General features: G+C 38.1%; 2 protein-coding genes across 8 annotated transcripts; both read left to right on the plus strand.

The window, feature by feature from the left end:
- The first annotated feature begins 293 nt into the window (after positions 1–293).
- LOC103721051 (39S ribosomal protein L46, mitochondrial) lies at positions 294–11,328 on the plus strand. The gene is made up of 6 exons (XM_039129733.1): positions 294–474; positions 717–782; positions 5,575–5,649; positions 7,209–7,338; positions 7,502–7,627; positions 10,811–11,328. The coding sequence occupies exons 1-6, from the start codon at positions 317–319 to the stop codon at positions 10,952–10,954; spliced, it is 699 nt and encodes a 232-aa protein (XP_038985661.1). The 5' UTR covers positions 294–316; the 3' UTR covers positions 10,955–11,328.
- LOC120103649 (E3 ubiquitin-protein ligase RGLG2-like) lies at positions 7,502–20,733 on the plus strand. 7 transcript variants are annotated; one of them, XM_039129727.1, is made up of 13 exons: positions 7,502–7,627; positions 15,571–15,832; positions 16,363–16,628; positions 17,712–17,796; positions 18,435–18,575; positions 18,686–18,799; positions 18,899–18,996; positions 19,190–19,269; positions 19,374–19,479; positions 19,559–19,686; positions 19,768–20,044; positions 20,183–20,239; positions 20,314–20,733. In XM_039129727.1, the coding sequence occupies exons 3-13, from the start codon at positions 16,446–16,448 to the stop codon at positions 20,392–20,394; spliced, it is 1,350 nt and encodes a 449-aa protein (XP_038985655.1). In that variant the 5' UTR covers positions 7,502–7,627; positions 15,571–15,832; positions 16,363–16,445; the 3' UTR covers positions 20,395–20,733. The 7 variants fall into 7 exon arrangements, with proteins under 7 accessions (XP_038985655.1, XP_038985654.1, XP_038985660.1 ...); XM_039129726.1 differs by having other exon boundaries at positions 15,571–15,802; XM_039129732.1 differs by having other exon boundaries at positions 15,571–15,802; positions 19,768–19,936.
- The last annotated feature ends 532 nt before the right edge of the window (positions 20,734–21,265 follow it).

A 21,265-nucleotide genomic window follows, 5' to 3' on the forward strand; every position in this document is an offset into this window, starting at 1 on the left:
GTCCCACCTAACCTTAAATCTTCTTGACATTTTTTAACCTAGCCAAGTCAAGTAGGTTGTACATAGCCCACACAAAGTAGGTTCAAATCTTGCTCTTGGCTTGGGCGGCCCACATGGATCTGAGCCTATTTGGTGGAGAAGATGGGCCGGATGAAGGAATGCGAGTGTAATTCTTCGATCGGGTGAGTTTTGACTTCTGGGTCGAACGCACCGATATCGATACGCCCCCGCTGTGTCCCCGGGTTTATGGGGGGCTCAAGGAGGGTTCGCGTCGAAACCGAGCGGAAATCGGGAGAGGGGGGGAAAGGAGAGGGAGATGCAGCGAGCCGCCGCTTCGCTGCTCCTCCGAACTCTGCGATCGCGAGGGTTCTCCTCGTCGAGCTCCGACAAGATCATCGCCACTGTCCTCTTCGAGCGCCTTCCTGTCGTCATCCCCAAGATCGATCCCGTCGTGTACGCCTTCCAAGAATTCTCGTGAGATTTCAATCCCTCCTCATTTCCTCCTTTTACTTCTTCTTCTTGCTTGATACCGCAATAAGAGCCCCAAGATTGGTGATGAAGTTTATATTAATCGGAAAAGATTGAACTCTAATGTAACTGATAGCATCTATTTGCGGAACGCCGTTTTCTTGATAGCATTTTTTTTTACTTCTTTTTAATAAATTCTGATGAGCTTGAACGGGATGGATAGGATGATGGTGAAATAATTTATGTAGGTTTCGGTGGAGGCAGCAATACCGGCGAAGGTACCCTGATGAGGTCTTGGGAAGGGGCGATGCCAGGTAAAGTTTTTTAATCTTTCTGGGACTTTTGGTTCTCTTTCAACTTCAATAATGATATTATATTCCTTCCTTTATAATTTCTATTAGCTAGCTGAAATCAGGTTAAAGGTTTGTTATATGCATGTTAGCTTTGTGAATCTTTTGGAGGTGAAGGAGAAACATCAGAAGCATAGTTTTTAGATTTTGAAGTGGAATGCTTGACACATGCATTCATACGTCAACATTAGATTTTAAGTTATGGTGCTGGCATTTCCTTTTCTTCTTTTTCCTATGAATTGTTTGCAGCTGATATGACGAGTAAGAATCATCACCAACATAAAGTCTATGCTACCTAAATGGAGCGGGTGCCAAGTCTCCTATTTTCTTGTGTGGTTTCTATCATTGGTTGTCTATTGTTCCCTCCTAATCATCAACCTATTATCTCAATTTGTTACCTCTTTTAAATGGGCTATCACTGAATTATGCTCAATATCCATAGAAGACCTGAAGAGGGTGTTTGGATGCCTCACATGTCTATCCATGTTATGTTCTTTATATTGCTGGGCTGCATAGTTTGCAAACTGCAGTTTAATTGAATAAAGGTGGCGGTAGAAGGGATGTGATGTGGATGGACGTACCATGTCTGCTGCATGTATTGAAATTCTAGCTGCAACTAAATGATTACATTTTGTCTCTCCGATGTATTATCGTGTTTCTTGTAGGTAAAATGATATTGCGAGGATAGTTGGATGAAGCATACAAAACATCCTTAAAATTCAACTCCAGTTAATGCATTTTGGTCCTACTAAGCTTCCTATATCCTGATTTCTAGTTTCATCCTTCTTGACATTACTCTACATTTTCAAGCCATCATCCCCTCATCTTGAAAACTTAAATGTCGTGAACTTTTCTATTGCTTCTTGGTTGCTCCTAAGCTTCCTCAGAAGTAGTTAATTCTAATTACATCCTTCCGAACGTGCACATAATTTTTGCTCATGTGTCCTCTCAACAACTCAAGCTTCTTATAATGTTATATTATTATAATATAATGTCTATTTTATAGCAAAACAAAGTCAGTCATATTCTGTGATTATAGAAAACTATGATGGGCAGACCCTGCATATATTTTAAAGCTGGTATACTACTAATCTTTTATATATATTTTTAGACAAATGTAAGTAATAGTTCTGAATTGTGGTATGATTTGCTTTCTGGATTATGTGTCATACATGTATATCAAGTATTGTACATGAATTTTCCATGTATAATCCATAGGTTGTTGCATAGATTTGATTTTTTTGGGTTTGAAATCTATCCATTGATTCCATTGATTGTCATAAACAAACATAAGCAAGCCTTACCATTTGGATGGGTTGTTTTATCGATGTTACTTCACATAAGCTTCCTGTATAAATCTACAGAGTGTGATTCCTGTCTAAAGCTGTAAATGGAAAGCGCCAAATATATTTTGCCAGAAAATTGTAAAACCTTTCAATCTCTTTTGTCATTGTTTCTACATAAGTCTTATTGTTCTTGATTCATGAGTATGTAATATTCTCTCTTTGTTAGACATAACCATGATGGAATAAGTCCCAATTTTTCCTCTATCTTCAGAGTCATATATTGCAGTTCTGCTCTGAAGTTAACATCAACCAGCAGCTAGAATGTGCTATCTTTTGTACGGCATCACACTTGCTCCAAAATCATTTTCATCCTTCCTCATCCACTTTCTGAAGCTTCTGGTTCTCTCTGTATTCAAGTGTTTTTCATTTTTTTATCATATTCTACCAAAATTGCATCTAGTCCTATTATTGTGGTTCCTAATCTCTATATCATGTATGCCTTGATAATGTAGCAACCAAATTACGATTTTTCTACATGATAAGGTTTGTTGTGTTGTTATGCCAAGGTTTCTTAACCTCTTTTGTAATCTAAACTTTTCTGAGAGATCCAATTTCTTGCTTTGACTATGGAGTCGACTCTTGCAACCACTCCTAGCTCAAGCAACCAAGGAAATGACTAGTAGGGTTTTGAAAATTGAAATTCATTACCTACGAGAAAACATTTCATACTCTCTGCAAAGCAGTGAAAACATGGAAGATTATATTTTCTTAGTAACTTCAAGTTATCGATAGATTTCTCCAATTTCTTCGATCACAATAAAGATTGCAGAAAACCTGGCATATAAAAGGATGCTTTATTTTAAACTTCTTGTTTGGTTGTCATGTACAAGAATGGTGCCACAAGGAAGTGGTTAAAAACCATTAAGCCTCTTAAATGGTTGGTGTATCCTTTACTGATGTGCTTGATAATATGAAAATGATGAATATTTTGGAATGAAAAGTCAGTCATCTGCAATTATAGGGATGGACTCTGCCATATTGCTGTGCATATTCATATGTGCAAAGAGAAGCCACTAGTATGATGGATATAGGAGGCTCATGTGCTCAATTTTGGTCTCTTTCTTGTTGTAACCTAAATATGTCTATTGTTCCAAAACTGGAGAAGATGTGACTTTGGATAAAAATGTTCAAACCTTTGAATAGGACTTTGACATCGTCAAGTTCCTAATATACCCAAGAATAATCATCAATGAATTTCCTACAAAACTGGTTTAGTTTAAACATAGCTGTAATTATTTGGTTGCCTTGAATGATCATTATTAGTTTTGTTCCTGATTTCATGATAAAATAATTTAGTAGTAAGGAAGTAACAAAAGTTTTTATATAACATGCATGCAAAATTTGGTTTACCTACTTCCATTATCTTAAATAATGGAAACACATATCTAAGTCAGTTTTAATCATGGTGGGAGATGACTTTTTTGAAGCAAAGCATAAAATTTTGTTGGATTGTGTATCTGCACGCATAAAATACTTAACATGATATCTTGCCTGGCATCTTGTTTATATTCAATAAATTCATCTGTTTTAACATGGGAATTGCTTCTAAATCCTGCAAATCCCTTTTGCTCCAAAATGCAACTTTAGTGATAAGGACTTCGAAAGAATAAGTGTTTTTGATATGAACTGAAAGGTTGTAAATAGATTATGAGATGTGCACTGAAAAGTCAAGGCTAAACTATTCATGGTGCAATGGATATAAAAGTTATTGGAGCAAAGCATGACCAGCATGAGGTGAGATATTCAGTTCCAAGATTATTCCCTCATTAGATTTGCTGAAATAAACATATAATCATATAAACATAGAATGATTGACAGAGTTAAAAACACCACTTAAAGAATTTCCATTTTTTTAGGAAGGTTTTGGATAATACATTTTAGCTTGGTTTTGTCTTCTTATATGAAGATGCTTTTTGTGATTGATCTTAATAATATTTTGGATGATTTGAAGAACCTGTGGAGTCAGATGCATTCATAATAAATGATTTTTAATGAAAGAGGAAGTCTCCCTTGGCTAAAGATTTTAGTCAATTATAAAGTAATGCAGAACTGGATTAAAGTGAATTTCACATCAATAATATGGAAATGCTAGAAAGTATCTTATGCTAGACTTATAGATTCTGAATCATATGATAACCGCCACGACCTACTCCTACCACCTTATGTGTGCATCCTTGTTTGGTAAAATTTTATGTTAGATACTGTATGTGAAAAGAGAAGTATGCAGGAACATCCCTTTCCTCGGCGTGCTTTTTCATGCTTAACATATACAGATGCATATTGGTTTCAACTATCAGAGACATCGATAAAATCTAGTTAGTCTGAAGTTAAGTAAGCATAGATAAACAGATTCGAACATTTTATGGATAGAATATCTTGGAAAGAAAGCTGTTCAAAGACCAGGAAAGAAAACCTTCAGGAATCATGGGTAGTTTTTATAAAGGATATGATGCATTTCTTAATCTTAAGAAATCTGCTAATACTGCATATGCAAAGAGAATATCGTTAACTCCATTACTTAAATGGTTAAAGGTTCAAATAATTCAACATTGTCACTGCACTGGCTTTTACTTAAAGAAAATTTGTTAGGTAAAATTTTAATTAACCACTCTAGTTAAAACCAGAGGCTTAATCTACATGCCTTATTTTCCTAGTGTTTGTAAACAGCCTGCAGTCTGAATTTCAAGATAGACTTCTCCTTAGAAATCTTTTGTTTTAACAAGCCAGCTGGAGTTAGTTTCATTGCCAACTGGAGAGGATTTTTTTTGTATTATCCTTATCATTGGCAACAAGCCTTATGCTTTATATTTGGCATACGCAAGGTCCGCCGTACCGGTACCGGTCGGCGTACCGGTGGCCGGCCGGACCGGTCCGTACCGGCCGGTATGCGGTGGTTTCAAAAACCACAGCGCGCGGCGCTGTGGTTCTAAAAAAAAAAAAATCGTACCGGTGCGAACCGGCCGGTTCGCACCGGTACGAGGCCGGTACCGGCCGGTACGGGCTCCGAACCGGCCGGTACGGGCCCGAACCGGCCGGTACGGGCCCGAACCGGCCGGTACGCACCCGTACCGGCCGGTTCGGATAAAAAATCGGGATATACCGGTTTTTTATCCGTTCCGGTACCGGTCTAGGACCGGACCGGTACGTACCGGCCGGTACGGGCCGGTACGGCATTCCATGGCATACGAGCTTCTCTGTCATCCTATAAATTATTTATCACAAACTGTCTGACTACTAGGAGGTGTATCTTAACAGCGAATTGGGAAGAAAATGTCCATGATACATCAAAAAAAATGTGAAGTTAGATATTTAAATTTCACAATTACATACTGTACTGTTGTTCTAAATGTCCTTGTTCTTTGTGACGTGATTTGTAACTCAATTTTGTATAACTATTGATCATTTTCTTGGGGAAAAGGTGACTACCAAATTGATTATGTGCCTGCTCCACGAATCACAGAAGCTGACAAAACCAATGACCGGAGGTGTGTCTTTTTTATCTGGTGTTCTGGTGGTGCTTGAATTAATGGTTATCTCCCTTTCTTTTTTGCAAGGCATAATATCATAAGATTGAAGAAAACTGATGGGTGGTAAAAACATGAATTCATGGTTGTGCGATGGCACTCTTTTTCTTTTTTAAAATAATATGGGTTCATAAATCAAAGATATATAGTATTTAGTGGTCATCAGGATAGTCAAATATTTCCGTGCATTGGGCTGTATTTGTGCCATATATTTGGCTCACGATCCATGGATTATGACCCATCACAGTTAGGGCTTGTATGGTCCTTAGACCACTCGCCTTCTCTCTGTTCTCATCTGGTACCTTCCCATCCGTTCTTCCACATGCTTGTTATCTTCTTTTATTATTGTATTGATCCCATTCAAGAGATTTTAATGGTCCTTTGTGTAATCTCTGAACCAACTGTTGATCTGATTGTTTGCCCCTCAAATGGACCTCACCCTCCAACTGTCATTGTCATGCATGAAATCTGGATTTCTACATGGTATATAAGCTTTCTTCCATGTAAACCCCCCTACTAAATTTTCTCACCCATTTACATCTTTTTGGGAGTAAATTTGTATAAACATAATAAAAAATATTGTTCTTTTTTGTTGGGGCTCAATGTTGATGTTGTACTGTTGATAACTTGACTATTATGAAAGAAATGTATACATTATCTCCAAAGATTGGTCTAGCATGCGTGTGTGCACCATTTATTGGTAAAGATGATACGGTCCCTCTATTGCTGCTTCTCCTTCAACCAAAAACTGTGCTAATGGTTTGTTTTTTGTGAAGATCATCACTTTACTAAAAGGTTGGTTTAGTTGCTATAGGGTATCCACGTCGGAGAGTATATTGGAAAGCAAAAAAGGAAGAAGTATGTAACTTCTAAATATTCTGTTGGAGGTAATGCTAAGTGCTAAGTCTTAGGACTTCAGTTATTCAGATGCTTACATTGTGAGCTGGCTGTTGAGCAAGTGCCAAGGTGCATATAGATTCGGTATGATGTTTCTCTATGTATCAAAGGAAACAATTTGAGGGGGTTAAGAAATTGTATTTAATTGATAAAATCTGACAGTATTTACAATTGTATTTAATGAAAAAAGAAAACTCTAGAAGGGTACATTAAATAGAGGTCTTTAGTCAAAAATTGAAATTACATGAACAGAAAATTGGGCAACAAAAGTGCTTGTGATTATGCAGGTTTAACCTTAAAAGAAAAAGAATAAAAAAAGGAATTGAAGGATGCAATCATCGAGAGGATTGGGGGGCTAAGAAGGACATAACTGCCAGTACAAAGAACTTGGGATATGTTGGTCATGATAATAATTGTATATATTATAAAGCATGATGAACATGCCTTCTCCCTTCATGGCTACAGTTTATGGATTACGAGTGTTCTAACTCATGTTGCCAGCATATTTTAGATTTTTTCTATTCATCTGTCGTATACTGCTATGCAAATAGCTGGTTATCAGTTTTTCGTTTTCCATTTGCCAACCCTATTTATTTTCATTGTTTGCTGTCTGTTATCTATAGATCATTGCAGAGAGCACTAGATAGAAGACTTTATCTTCTCCTCAATGGTAGCACATATGGAGCTCCTGACAAGAAACCTGTTTGGCATTTCCCAGAAAAAGTATATGAAAATGAAGAGACTCTGCGACTGGTATTTCCCTAACAAGTTCTTTCATTTACAAATTACATATATCTACCTTATAATTTATCTTCAAAAAGTTTTGCTTGTTGGTGAATGACTGAGGTTGTGATTCAACACCCTTCTTTTGAAGAAGTCTGTGTTTGTGATGTCTATGTGAAATCCTTAATTTCAGTGTGCAGAATCAGCATTGAGATCTGTACTTGGAGGACTTCATCATACGTATTTTGTTGGCAATGCTCCTATGGCCCACATGGCTGTAGAACCAAAAGAAGACTCATCAGATACTCCATCCTTTAAGGTACCAGTCTTCATATCTTCTTTTTAGGACCTTTTTATACATATATTGCATGTTTTGCTTTTAACAGGCCGAAGGTTGTAATTAGTAAGAGTGCTGACATGTTGACCCGACAATCTTCTCCATTAGACATTGGTTTGAACTTTTGAGGGAATTTATGAAGGCAACCTACCTTTATTCAAATACTAACTATGATTTGCTTTGTCACATATTTGAGTTTTTCAGAAGACCAAAACCTTTAATTTGACCCAGGTCAGTTAAGGGCAAAAAGGGGATCTCGGAGGTGCACCAGCCTAATCTGTTAGGGAGAGAGGCAAGGCATCTTCATGGATGAATGGAGTAAAGAGATAAATAAGTGGGAAGGCCTCTTTGAGAGAGAGAGAGAGAGAGAGGGCCACTTTGGTGGTTAGAGAAGTAGACGCGTGTATATTTCAATGTACATTAAGCAAACACCACACTCACACAGAGAAAGAGGGGAGGATAGTGTATAAAAAAACAGAAAACTGAAGATTTTTCTGTTTTTTCTATTTTAATAAATTGCTTAAACAATATGAAGTGGCAGTAAAGCTAATCCTTTTCACAAAAATATTAGTGTATTCTTCTTTTGAGTCCAATTTAGAGGAAGAATGATATTTTGGAAGTCTTTTTATAAGTAAAAAGTAGGTAATTTTTAAGTCTAATGAAGTAACGTGGTCTGTAGTGTTTTTCTTATCTTGTAGAGAGGGTTATGTGGAAATTTTTAGGAAGCGTTGAGACTTCAGCTCGCATGCTGTTCCCGGATTCTTCTTGGATGCATCCGATGCTTATGTTAAATATTCTATTTTTCAAAACTAAGAAGACACTCTAGATAATTGTTGGTTATGTTTGAGATACTTTCTCGATACCTCCAAAAATTAGAGAAAGGCTACTTTCTTTCCTTTTTGATATTTATTTTCTACTGGTGAATGGTCAATTTTTTGGTCTACGATACTAATATTAAAATATGAAGTATGAACTGGGGTTTGTGGATTTGATTGATGACTATACGATAAGCTTATAAGAGTTGATGTTATCATATAGAGCATGAACTATGTTATTTTTGGCCTACTATGTGTTATAGATGCTCTTTTGCATACGTATCTATGTATGTGTATGTGTGTGTATATGTATGTATATATGAAGTACATATCTATTCGTTGGCGTATTCTAGACATGTCCTATCTTATTTTTTTCAAGATTTGTTGTATTGGCTATCCATATCATGTCATATCCTTGTCCTACATCCCTGCCCATGATTCATGGGGAAGTCCGAAGCATCTAATTTGATATTGCATATTGAGAATAAAATCTTTTTAGTGTAGAGGATTTTGTATCACTTCTCTTTAGCCTTGTATCTTCTTTTTGCCCTTCTCTGACCTCTGCATCCATTTTCATCACTTTTCTTCTTTTTCTTGCTACTGTCTCGCTTCTCCATTTTTGTCCTTTCTTCCTTCCTGGTAACATCAGCAGACCACCTAGTTTTTTTTTCTCTTATTCTTCATTCACACATTCTTTCTTTTCTTTCGCATCTCTTTCAAATTCTTTACTTTTCCTGGCTTAATTTTCTTCTTTCTCAAATAGCAGAAGTCATTCCTCTTCATGCCTTTCATAATTTTTTGCTGTTTCTATTTTCCTTATTTAACAGCCACTCTGTTTCTCTCTTTGTCTGACTCTTCCCTTTGTGTCATTTTTCTACAAAACATTGTTGCACCTGGGATCAAACAGGGCAATTATGATTCTTGAAGAAATAATTGATCTCTAGTTAACACAACGTAAGTAATAATTTTGGATTGTGATTTATTGGCATCGCGATCATAAAACCAATGGTGGATGGGAGTGCTATTTAAGATCGATGACTGTGTATAACACCAATTCCCAAGTTCTATCACAGGATATGTGTAACAAATGAGAGTATCAGATTTTAAATTTCACCCCTAATCTATTGCTGGATAATTATTTCAATCACAGCAAACTGCAATTTAAACTGCCTTCAAAAAGACAATAAAATGGTAAGTATTCATTGACTGGGCTGATTGGTTCGCCTAGATTCTGATGTCTTAACTTCGGGGAAAAAACACTGATCTTCGATTCTGCTAATAGAAAAAGGGGAGTTCAAAGATTTTCTTGAGCCTCTTGGATAGGCCTGATTTAGGCCTATTCCTCCTTTTGCAGTGTGGTACATCATTTGTTATATTTGGAGCTGATTTCTTTCAACCACCTGACATAATAGCAAGGATTTTATGGTGTAGGAAGCTAGAGCCATGCCGATCTTGATATATATATATATATATATATATATATATATATATATATATATATATATATGTTGTTGAGAAGTTCCAAAAGACATGTTCGATGTTGCATGGTTTCTCTTGGCATACTAATTAATATACTGCAATAGCAAAGGGTTTTATCATCATTATCCTCTAAAATGTCATCTATCTAGTTGTATAGGGAAATGAACCGACTTCTAATGTTCGACTGTGTATCTTGTTTGCAATCACTACCAATTAGGATTGATAGGGCTTATTTGGATGTTTTAATACTGTATCCATGATATTTCTTCCATTATTTAGAGTTGGCTAAGAGTGATGGAGAAGTTGGAGGGATTGGGGGAGGTCCATCTGTCCTGCAATCCTGGGATTTTCAAGATACTAGAATATGTCTTAGAAGGTGATTTTCAGTGAAATTTTAAGATTGCAGGATCAACGGCCTGCCCTGATCTTTCTCCTCCATTATATTGCCTCGTACAGCCATTGTCAATTGTGTGGATATGACCACAATGATATGATATCTATGCATCCAAGAAGGATGCTAGCACCTTCGACCTTCCATTGGAATTGCGTAACATTAAGCTAGCAAATTCACAGTGAGGGTATCAGAAATATTGGCATCAGTCAATTAAGTTTTGAGAAGTTGAGCATTTATTTATGAGCATAATGATGAAGCACATGATATTTGATTGGAATAAATAGTGGAACAGGATTTGCAAATAAATCCTAATTAAAGATGTGATGGAGCTTGCTGCTTTTATGTTGAACTAGTCTATGTATCAACCTGCCCTCCATGTACCCCCACTTTGCGTATTATTTTGATATAGAAACATTCCAAAATGGTATATTTGGTTGGTTACTTTCCGTAACCTTTTTCCATCTCTCTTCTTAACAGAGATTCTTTTTCAAATCACAAGTAATTGGTACCAGCAAACTCCATATTGGAAAGTGTCAGGACTATGTATGGGTGACCAAGGATGAATTAATGGACTACTTTCCAGAGCAAGCTGACTTTTTCAACAAGATGATTATTAGTTAAATGTTATCTTGGAGCTGATACAAAGTTTTTCTTTAAGTGGCAGTCATCACTTTCCATGGTCCCATCTTGTTGGAGTATATCTAATGTCTAATTGTTGGTTTGTGCTTTGTGCTACGAAAAAACGAGGAGGTTTCCTTAAAATAGCTGTAAGCTGCTGTGACGTCTTTTCAATGCAAAAATTCAACCTTCCTATCTGTTGGTTAAGATGATTGTACTTTTTTTCTGTCACATAACCAGGACTGCAGATGACATCTGCAAACAATTTTTTGATGTTAGTCTTCCATTTGCTGTAATCTTTTAGTTGCTGTACACAATTGTGTATGTTTACCATCCTTTTGCAGTTAGACAATAATTTTTTTTAAAATTTATGGATCGCTAGAATTTTCATGTTGGTTTGCTTTTTCTGTTAAATGGGAATAATGCTAGTTTAACATATGTCAACTTTCATTGTACTGTGTGGTGCTTTGGCATTTGCTTTGCAAACTTCTGATTTCTATGCTGCCTAAAAATGGGGAAAACAAACAGAAGAGTTTTAGCTATTGTCCTATTGTAGTTTTGGGTATGTGCAGCACTGAATCTACATTGAAAATCTTTAGTATTTTTCATGTTGCCGCATGAAATCTCGGCTGATTGTTTCTAGACTTAGTTATCACCATGGAAAATGCTTTGGGGGTCTAATCTCAGAACTTTAAAAAAAATATGCTCCACTGCTTCATATCTTTTGGTGTTACTGTGTGTGAGAACAAGTGTGGGCATGTTTAGTCCCACATCGGCTGGATAATGACGACCCAGTTAGGTCAGGTCTAAGCAACTCGATTAATGAATCATGAGGCACAGACTAGATTAGGGCTAAGGCCAATTTATAGGGTTCATTAATACTGAGTTTCATAGGCACTTAATAGGACTGGGGTGATCAGTCTGGCAGGCTGCCTGGGCACCAGGGTAGATTAAGGCTCTTTATAGGTGTCAACTTGGATTTGTGGGCCAGGTCGACAGGATCCTATACTAGGATCCATAGGTCTCCTAGAGAGAGAAAGAGGGAGAAGAGAGAAGGAAGGAAACGAGAGAGAAAGAGAACTTTTCTTCTTTTTTAGCAAACAGAGGAACTTTGACTAGTGGCTAACCATGGTGGTCCGATGAGGTGCGGTGGCGGTTGGCCGTCCAAAATCAAACCAAAAGCAGGGCTGGACATAGATGATTTCTTGCCTCAATGTATTCAAATCCTAGCCGCTCGCTTGCGGCTGGGGTCTTGTTCCAACCATGGACCAATATTGGGAAGTGACCGGGGGCTTTGGCGATGAACGCCGACGATAGGCATGGCCGAAAAAAGAAAAAAAAGAGGCAAAATAGGGATCCTTATTCAGTTGATTTCTAGCTGATTTTTTGATCGGCGGCCGTGATTTCGGGTCGCGGGAAGAAGAAGAGTGAAAGGAGAAGAAGATCAGAGCGTTACCTCAGCTCAGGTGGTGTTTGGTGGTCCCGATTTCTGGCAAGCACAATGACGAGCAGCCACGAACTTAATAGAAAAAAAGGAGAAAGAAGGAGAGGGAAAGAGGAGGATTATTTGGAATGGATAGGTATGGAGGGAGAGAGCTCTCCCTTTATAGAGAAGCCCTAGGGTCCCGACGGCTCTAGAACTCTGACTCCTAGCCGAAATCACCAAAGGAGAAGAAGACTTCCTCTGTGAGTTTTCCATTCTTGTCACACGTGTAACATGTGCTTGGCTACTCCAGAGGTCAAACCACAGGTCGGGCCGATCGTGTGGATTGGGCCTAGATCGGGCCTTCACAGTATTAGAGCTGATCCAGCCTATAGTTTATGTGGATTAAATGACACTATTGCACATGCCCATTTAGAATGACTATAAGTTGATCATGATATTTCTGATTGGATTTGTGATGTGCAAGACTCCATCGTGTATTACATTGATTTTATATATTGCCCCGATCACCTTGAAATACATAGTGTGCCGGTCGAACAGGGTTTTTTGTTTGTTCTTCTTCTTATTATTTTTTGGCATCCTAATCTCCTTTTCCAGGGCCCTTCCAATAAACCTGGTCTGTTTTAACTCCTTTCAAATTAAAAAAAGAAAAAAATTGTGGAGACAATTTAGTGATAGCGTTCATTCAGGAGGCCTACCCAACTGGATCAGATACCATGGTGGCTTCCTATTGCCACCAACAATTTTGACTTCGGGGTGAATCAAAAATGACTTCCACAAGTGAAAATTGAAAACTCTTTATATATCGATATTCTTAATCAAATTACGACTTTTTCCATGATCTTTCACTTATCAAATTGTCCTTGGGGTTAATTCTCCATTCTTGATACTAGCTGCAATTGCCACCCGCCAAATATTCTTGGGTCTTATCTTATTCCTTGAGTTGACAAAAGTCTAAATAACAAAATAAACCAAACGACTCCTTTAACTTGCTTTATTAGATTGAGCATCGATGACAGAACCTTCCCACTTTCCTAATATCCTTCGAAAACTAAGATCAGTGAAGAGCCACGTATGCTGCAAAGTGAAGCAAAAATAAATCTCCATAAACGCTTGCTCATCTATTGGGACATTGGTAGTGCAAATGAGTTAGATGCTATCATCCCCCAGTGTTTGATGCATCACCCAATCCAGATCTATTTTGGGTCATTGGGTGCCACCCCTGCTCCTGGACATTTGGGCCATCGTTAGTGGCGATGTTGCTTTCTAGGCCGAGCATGCTTACAGAGAAGTTAATGAGGCCGCGGATTGGACGGCCTCGTATATAGCCGATCACTTAGAAGGCCTTGTGAAAAGGAAGTTGCCTAGGGCACTCTGAGACTTGCTATTTTTTAACTTTTTTTTGGATATATCCATACTAAAGGTAAGTGTTGCACATCAACTCAACAAGGCAATTGTTGTGGGTGTGGTGCCGAATTTAGTCCCATACCGATTAGGCAGCGGAAAAGTCTGTGCCTTATAAGGAGGGAAAACCTCTTTTCTCACCAGGCGCTTTTTGTGGGGCAAAACCGTGCGGGTATCCCCCCGTCAGCGCTGGACGCGCGGGCCGGAAAAAATTCCCCCAGTAGCGCTGGACGCGCGGGCCGGAGTCCCAGAGCGGACAATACCTCATGGGGGACGCGTGCCGTTATCTGCCGTCAGTTGGTGGGGACTATGCTGTTGTCGGGTCGGAAGGCCTGCAACAGTAATAATAGCAAATTGGAGAAAGTTATGCATAAAAGATGCAGCAGGGGGCATGCATGTGATAATTGTGATATAAGGCATGCCCATGCCAATATGTGGACCACAAACTGATTTTTTCTATGGCATGATTTAGTCCATAGATTCGTCGGAACGAGCTACCAGTCCATGGGGACCTATGAACTTTCAGTGCTTGATTGTTTATTTAGCAAACCTCTCCCACACCTAAAGGCAGCTATAATTCTAAAATACAGCAAGAATTTGGTGTCCTCGAGTTAATTAGTCAACTATCTACGTATTGAGAAGCTAAATTGCAGAGAATTCAAGCTCAATTGTGACTTTCTAACAATCACACATTTCTTAAGCGGTCAAAAGGAAGTATAACACGAAATTCCTTTTGCTCGGTCTCGAGCCACCAAAATGAACAATGAAACCTACTGCTGCTGACTCTTTCAAAAACCACAAGAAATTAGTCCTCAAGCATGGTTCATGCAGTCTCAGCCACCCATAGATTCATATAACATAAGGCATTCAGATTGGAAAATTCCATCAACATTGCCAGTTCTCTTCTATCTGTAACGATTTAAGCAATTGATGACACTTGGCATATAGACTTTGACGTGGTATTCAGATATTCTGACTTTTTTTTTTGATACAAAATATTAAGACTTTTCTTCAGTCGTCTTTCATCTAATGGGATTGAACTACCATGAAAGAGCCAATGGGCTGAAGGGGCTTCCAGGTTGATATCCAGCTCTGTGCATGCAGGGAATTCTGTCGGAACTTGTCCTCAAGCCCGTTTCTTCTGTTTTACAGGCCTGCAGGTCGGTTTCACCTGGAGTCGGTGGACCATGACCTCAGGGTCGATTCCTGGTATGTCGGCGGGCGACCAGGCGAAGACATCAATGTTGGCCCGGAGGAATTCGGTCAGGCGCTTCCTTTCGCGGGGGCTGGCCAACAGTTAAACGGGTTAAACAGTTTAAACGGGTCAGACATCTAAAACCCGATCCAACCTGTTTAACCTGCCCAACCCGATCTGTTTAGACCCGTTTAACCTGTTTAGACCTGTTTAGACCCGTTTAACTTGTTTAGACCTGTTTAACCTGTTTAACCCGTTTAAACTGTTTAGACCTGTTTAACCTGCCCAACAGTTAAACGGGTTAAACAGTTTAAACGGGTCAGACATCTAAAACCCGTATCCGACCCAATTAATAAACAGGTTAAACGGGTCGACCTGTTTACGACCCAAACCTGTTTAGGCCAAACCCAAACCTGTTTATGGCGGGTCGAACACGGGTCGGATTGGCGGGTCGGGTCATATTTTGCCACCCCTACTTAGGATTAATAAATTACCATCATTAAAGAAGAAAAAAAAAATACAAGAGTGCACCTCATGGCCAATGATCGCCACGTGGACTACATGGGAGAATCGCAGCTGGCTTGGGAGCGGTCCAGATAAGTCTCATACTTTCAGCGCACCAAACATCACACCCTCTCTGACACCTGGGCCCACATCTTGCATTTAATACACCAATAATGGCGTTGGGTGTCGTGAAAAGTAAGTACGTTAACGAGGAAACTTCCTCGCTGGTCACCAAGATCGGGGTCCTCTCGGAGTCACGAGGGGATTCGATTGCTAACCGCCATCTTCTTCTCCGCCCGAAACGGTACGATTCTCCTCCTCCCCGACGTAATTGGTACTCCCTCTCCCCCGTTAATCTCTCCGCATAATGTTTCAGTGGGAATCTAGCGTTATTCCATCTCTTTCTTGCTTGATTTGTTCATTTTTATCATTTTCTACTGTTGCTTTTGGTGGAGATCTTATCAATGTAGGAAGCTTTCAATGATTTTCGTTGGATTATAATATTTAATGGGTTGGTTTAGTGATTTGGTCGTGTGGGTCTTTGGAAAGTTCGATTTTTTGAGAGTATTTTAATTATTCTGTTGGGAAAAGAAAAATTAGGTTTGGCTTTTGTACAAGTATATGTTCTGACTAATCTTCTGATCCGCTTTTCCACAATCTAAATTTGTTTGAGCTTCAAGAATTCTGAGTTGGATGTTTATACCTTCAGTTATTGTTGGTGAGGATTTTGGGTGTTTTCATGCTTGCTTTTCTTGAAATAAAGGAATTTGAATTTTGGTTTGTTATCGCCTAGAATTTGGGTTTGCATCTTCATATATTTCTGCCGGAAATTGAGGTTGATTCATGTTTGGTTTTGGTCTTCAGCAGAGGGTTTATTTGGTGGTTGAGGGCTGTTTTCTTCGGAGAGCTGTGTGTTAAGAAGTTTGCTATAGATTGGAAGTGTGATTATGGGAGGAAAATGGTCGAAATCTAGGAGCCCCCATCGTTATTCACATAATTATGGGACTCCGCCTTCACGAAGCACTTCGAGGTACTCTCCTTACCCAGGGAATAATCTACAGCCTAGAACAGTAGAGAGGGTGCAGAGAAAGTATACAAAAATAGGTGATGATTACCACTCGCTTGACCAGGTATTCCAGCCCCCCTACTCTTCATCATATTTTAAATATCTCTTTTTGATGCGTTTATTGTACTTCTATTCTATGAATTTTCAAATTCCAATGGGAAAGAATGATTTAGCTATTATGTGCTCTTCTGTGTCAGAAAGTATAAAACACCATGCTTAAATATGCGGTGTTGAGAAGTTTTTGAAGCTGAAAATGCTGAAAAAATGACTGCTAGATATCAAGTTAACGTAATCAAGGTCTAGGCTTACTCTAGGTTACTCGCAGGATTGGTTAGAAAAATTAATTCTGTCCCTTGTTAATATGAAAGGAATTTTTAGGTTTTCAAGCAGGGAGGTGGCTTTAGTTTCTTGCTGAAGTTCATAGTTGTAGCAAGACTAGAGAAGGCTTGATATGAAGTAATCTATGGCACAGGAATCAATGATGAAATATGATCCATAAAATTAACCGCAAATAGATGGTATGAGGCGTTCCTTCTTTACATCATTAAAGCTAACTAAACTGTCCTGTACAAGGTTGATAGGTAACACCCATGATGGAGCAGGACACGGGATGCAAATTGTTGATGTTTGACAAAATGGGGTTTTGCATGGGATAGGACATACTACCTCCAATGGGGATGTTTCATTTTTAAACAACCAAAATCATTTTTGATCAAGTAAATGTGCATATATTAAGATCATGATACTGAGGAAGAGTCTGAAAAGGAAAGAAGGAAAAATAAAAGAAGTCTCAGCCACCCAGAAGAACTATATCAAAGATAGCACATACAAGGCTTATTCAGTCTCAACTTTAATATTACAAATAAATTTTCTTATACTGAATGTCAATGGGAAGCATATAATGATGCTTTTTCTCAGGTAGTTTCATTTAATGACTTTCACTTCTGTATTAAAATCATCTGCTTTACTGTATGTTAATGGCGGGGATGTAATGTTACTTATTTAAGGTGGTCTTACTTATCATCTCACTTCTATGTCTCAAATAATCTGTGTTAACTACATTCATTCATCAATCTCCACTAAACATTAGCTATCTATCAATATAAACTGTCATACTTTATTGACCTTATATTGTTTTTAAACCTAGGTAACAGAAGCTCTTTCACAAGCTGGTCTTGAATCTTCAAATCTGATTGTGGGAATTGATTTTACAAAGAGCAACGAATGGACAGGTTTTATTTCATAAACTTGTGATCTCCTGCCTTTAAATTTTTTGTTATCAGCTTGTGGTTCTGCACCATGTAATTATTAACGGGCACAGAAAATCAACTTATGAAATGCTTTTACTTCTTTGTGGGCCAAATCTGGGAGATCTCATAAGCGGAAAAGCTCATTATTTTTAATGTAACATCTTGATGCTTAATGCTTAGCTGATATGGAATTTATGCAAAACAGGTGCTGTGATGGGGTGTGTGTGTGTGTGTGTTGGGGGGGGGGGGGGGGGATGATGTTTTTCCTTCATGTTTTATAGTTACAATTTTTTTATAACAAGTTTTTGAAGCAACCAACAGATTTTTATATTAGGTCTAGGATCCTACTTTATCTGTGGCATTAGCTGATTTTTTCCACTAGTTAAATATCTATATAATGCTTGTTTGAACTAGTACCTGAATGGACTATTCCTGTTGCATGCTCTAGATTTTTGGATAATATATGGGAGAGAATGTAAAACAGAAAGAGAATTATAAGTAATGCTGATTACTTCCACCTCAGTATTTCTGCTAGGTATTCATATCTTAGAAAAGGTTGTGTAAAGTTTAGCCTTAGAAACTTTTAAAATCCTCATTCATGAATCCTACACTGTTACCAGGCAGAGTTTCTTTCAACCGCCGATGTTTGCATGACATTGGGCATACTCCAAACCCATATGAGCAGGCATTATCAATTATTGGAAGAACTCTATCTGCTTTTGATGAGGATAATCTTATTCCTTGCTTTGGATTCGGAGATGGTTAGTGTCGCTCTAGCTTGTAGAAAAAGGTCTACTTAATTTTGCTACAAATTTCAAGGCTACTTTTATAAAACTGTCTGGGGATTCTTGTTATTGTTTCTATATTGCAGCATCCACACATGATCAGGAGGTATTCAGTTTTTATCCAGAGAACCGACCATGTAATGGCTTTGAGGAAGCACTACAAAGGTATAAAGAATTAGTTCCACATCTTCGATTAGCTGGTCTGTACGATGCTCTTACTTACATGCTATATTTTTGTCAACCTCATATAGATCATTGTGAAGTTCCTATTTGGTCATGACTCTGGACCTTCTTGACAGGACCAACATCCTTTGCACCAATAATTGAAACAGCCATCGGCATTGTAGATAATAGTGGTGGCCAATATCATGTTCTTCTTATAATAGCAGATGGACAGGTCAGCTATTCAAGATGCTTCTCTTTTCAATTTTTCGTTGTTATTTTCCCTATTCGTAGATTTTTATATTATGCAATAAAAGAGCACTAATTTGTCTGTTTTCTTTTTCCACATCTCAGTTTATAGTATTTTGTCCAGCTTCCAACATGTCTATTTTCTTGGGGATCTGATACTCATACTAATTTGACCTTAGGTAACACGCAGTGTTGACACAATTCACGGCCAGCTGAGTTCACAAGAGCGAGATACTATGAATGCCATAGTCAAAGCTAGGTGATTGACAACATTTGAGATAGTAAAGCCTTTTTATTTGCTTTTTAATCATATATTTACTGTTAGTTATTCTGACTTGCACCTCTTATGTTGGTACTTGGTAGTGATTACCCGCTGTCAATAGTTCTAGTTGGAGTTGGTGATGGACCATGGGACATGATGAGAGAATTTGATGATAATATACCTTCACGAGCATTTGATAATTTCCAGGTTACAAACTGAACATACATAAGTATGATACTACATATGCATATGAAGAGTGGTCATTTTGTGATTTGGTTTTATGCAGTTTGTGAACTTTACAGAGATCATGTCTAGAAATATTTCCAACAGCAGAAAGGAGACAGAGTTCGCGCTTGCAGCATTGATGGAAATCCCATCACAATATAAAGCAACAATAGACCTTCAACTTTTGGGGTATTAGGATGATGTTTCTGATTCATGATTTTGATTAAACAATGTTTCTGCTGTTCAAGTTATTTCCTTTTTGTTCCCCAGTAAACGAAGAGGAACACCGGAAATGACTTCTCTCCCTCCACCAATTAAAAGTCATGGTTCAGCATATTCAAATCCAAAATACTCGCACTCAAGCAGCTCGGAGCAAGGTGCTGGAGTTCATAAAAGGGCGCCAGCCATTCCATCGGAGAGTTCTCTAGAAGAGAAACAAGTAAATAAATTGATTTACATTTTGGTCCATATGCTGAGTGCTGACCTGTTATTTTATAAGGCTTGTGATGAGCAGATCACTTCAAAACTTCTGAGTTTGCTGTATTGGGTATGGATTTTCATGTGGTTGTAGTTATTGCTATATCTGAGGGAACCGTGTCTTCGGTGTAAAGCATATTGATAATGTCAATGTTAATATAAAGTTTTAATTCACGGATGCCAAAAATATTTCTTTTTCTGTTAACAGATTTGTCCCATTTGCTTGTGGCAAGCTAAGAATCTCGCATTTGGGTGTGGGCATCAGGTATGCAGTAGATTTCCTTCTTTTTTCTTCCAACGATACTTAATCTGCACTGATAATATTTTTTTTTATTGCAGACTTGCCATAAGTGTGGAGAAAGCTTGCAGGTCTGCCCAATTTGCCAGAGCCAGATAGCAACTAGAATCAGACTTTACTGATGCTTTGAGACTATCATTCACATTAATGTCCAGAATGATGACTCCATAACAGGTTGTGTTTCATGAAAGTCGGCACACATCTGGGACACAAGTAAAGGTTGAGTACATCATCATCGTCGAACAGTATTCAGTAGTTGCTTTGGTGCAATACTCGTTTGCATACAGCAGTTGGTTCTCAATAGCGGGCAGTTGCAATATAAGCAATGCACCATTGGTGCAAGTTAAAACATGTTTCATTTTGCTGGATTATGCATGTTCCTTTCTCCTGGATTATGTAAATAAATATGTTTTTCCCAAATAAAAGCAATATCAATTTTCCTTTTTTTTTTTGAGGTAAAAGGAGGGTAAAAACCATGTTTTTCCTAGTTTAATTCCTCTTATCAGTTTTTGTTTCCTTCTTCGTATTATATCTATGTTGGACACAAGCACTATTCACTTTTGTCTGGCTTTGTGGATTGGTAACATGGACTTTATTATTTGAGATGTTCATCAAGCATGATATTACTATAAAATAGTTAAAAATAGGGCATCTTTGGAATCTCTCAGATAAATACATATGTATGTACATACTTACTATATATCCATAAATAACTATTTTATCTATTGTGTCCTTTTAACATTGTTAATATGTGCATATGGACCCCTTGATCGGTTGTCACTGTACAAACCCAAGCAGGGAAACAAATTTCTCGAGGCATTCTTTTCACACAAGCTCTTCCCCTTCATGCAGTTACTTCAAGCGTATTGATTCCATTTCATTGCTTCTTTCATGGATAGAATGGTCTCATTTGGATACAATTGCTTGATAGAGAATATCAATCAATGGCGCACAGGTTCTTGGAAAATCTTATAAACTCCGGGTCGTGGGTTG

The sequence above is a fragment of the Phoenix dactylifera genome, chromosome 9, assembly GCF_009389715.1.
Source record: "Phoenix dactylifera cultivar Barhee BC4 chromosome 9, palm_55x_up_171113_PBpolish2nd_filt_p, whole genome shotgun sequence".
Taxonomy (NCBI): Eukaryota; Viridiplantae; Streptophyta; class Magnoliopsida; order Arecales; family Arecaceae; genus Phoenix; species Phoenix dactylifera.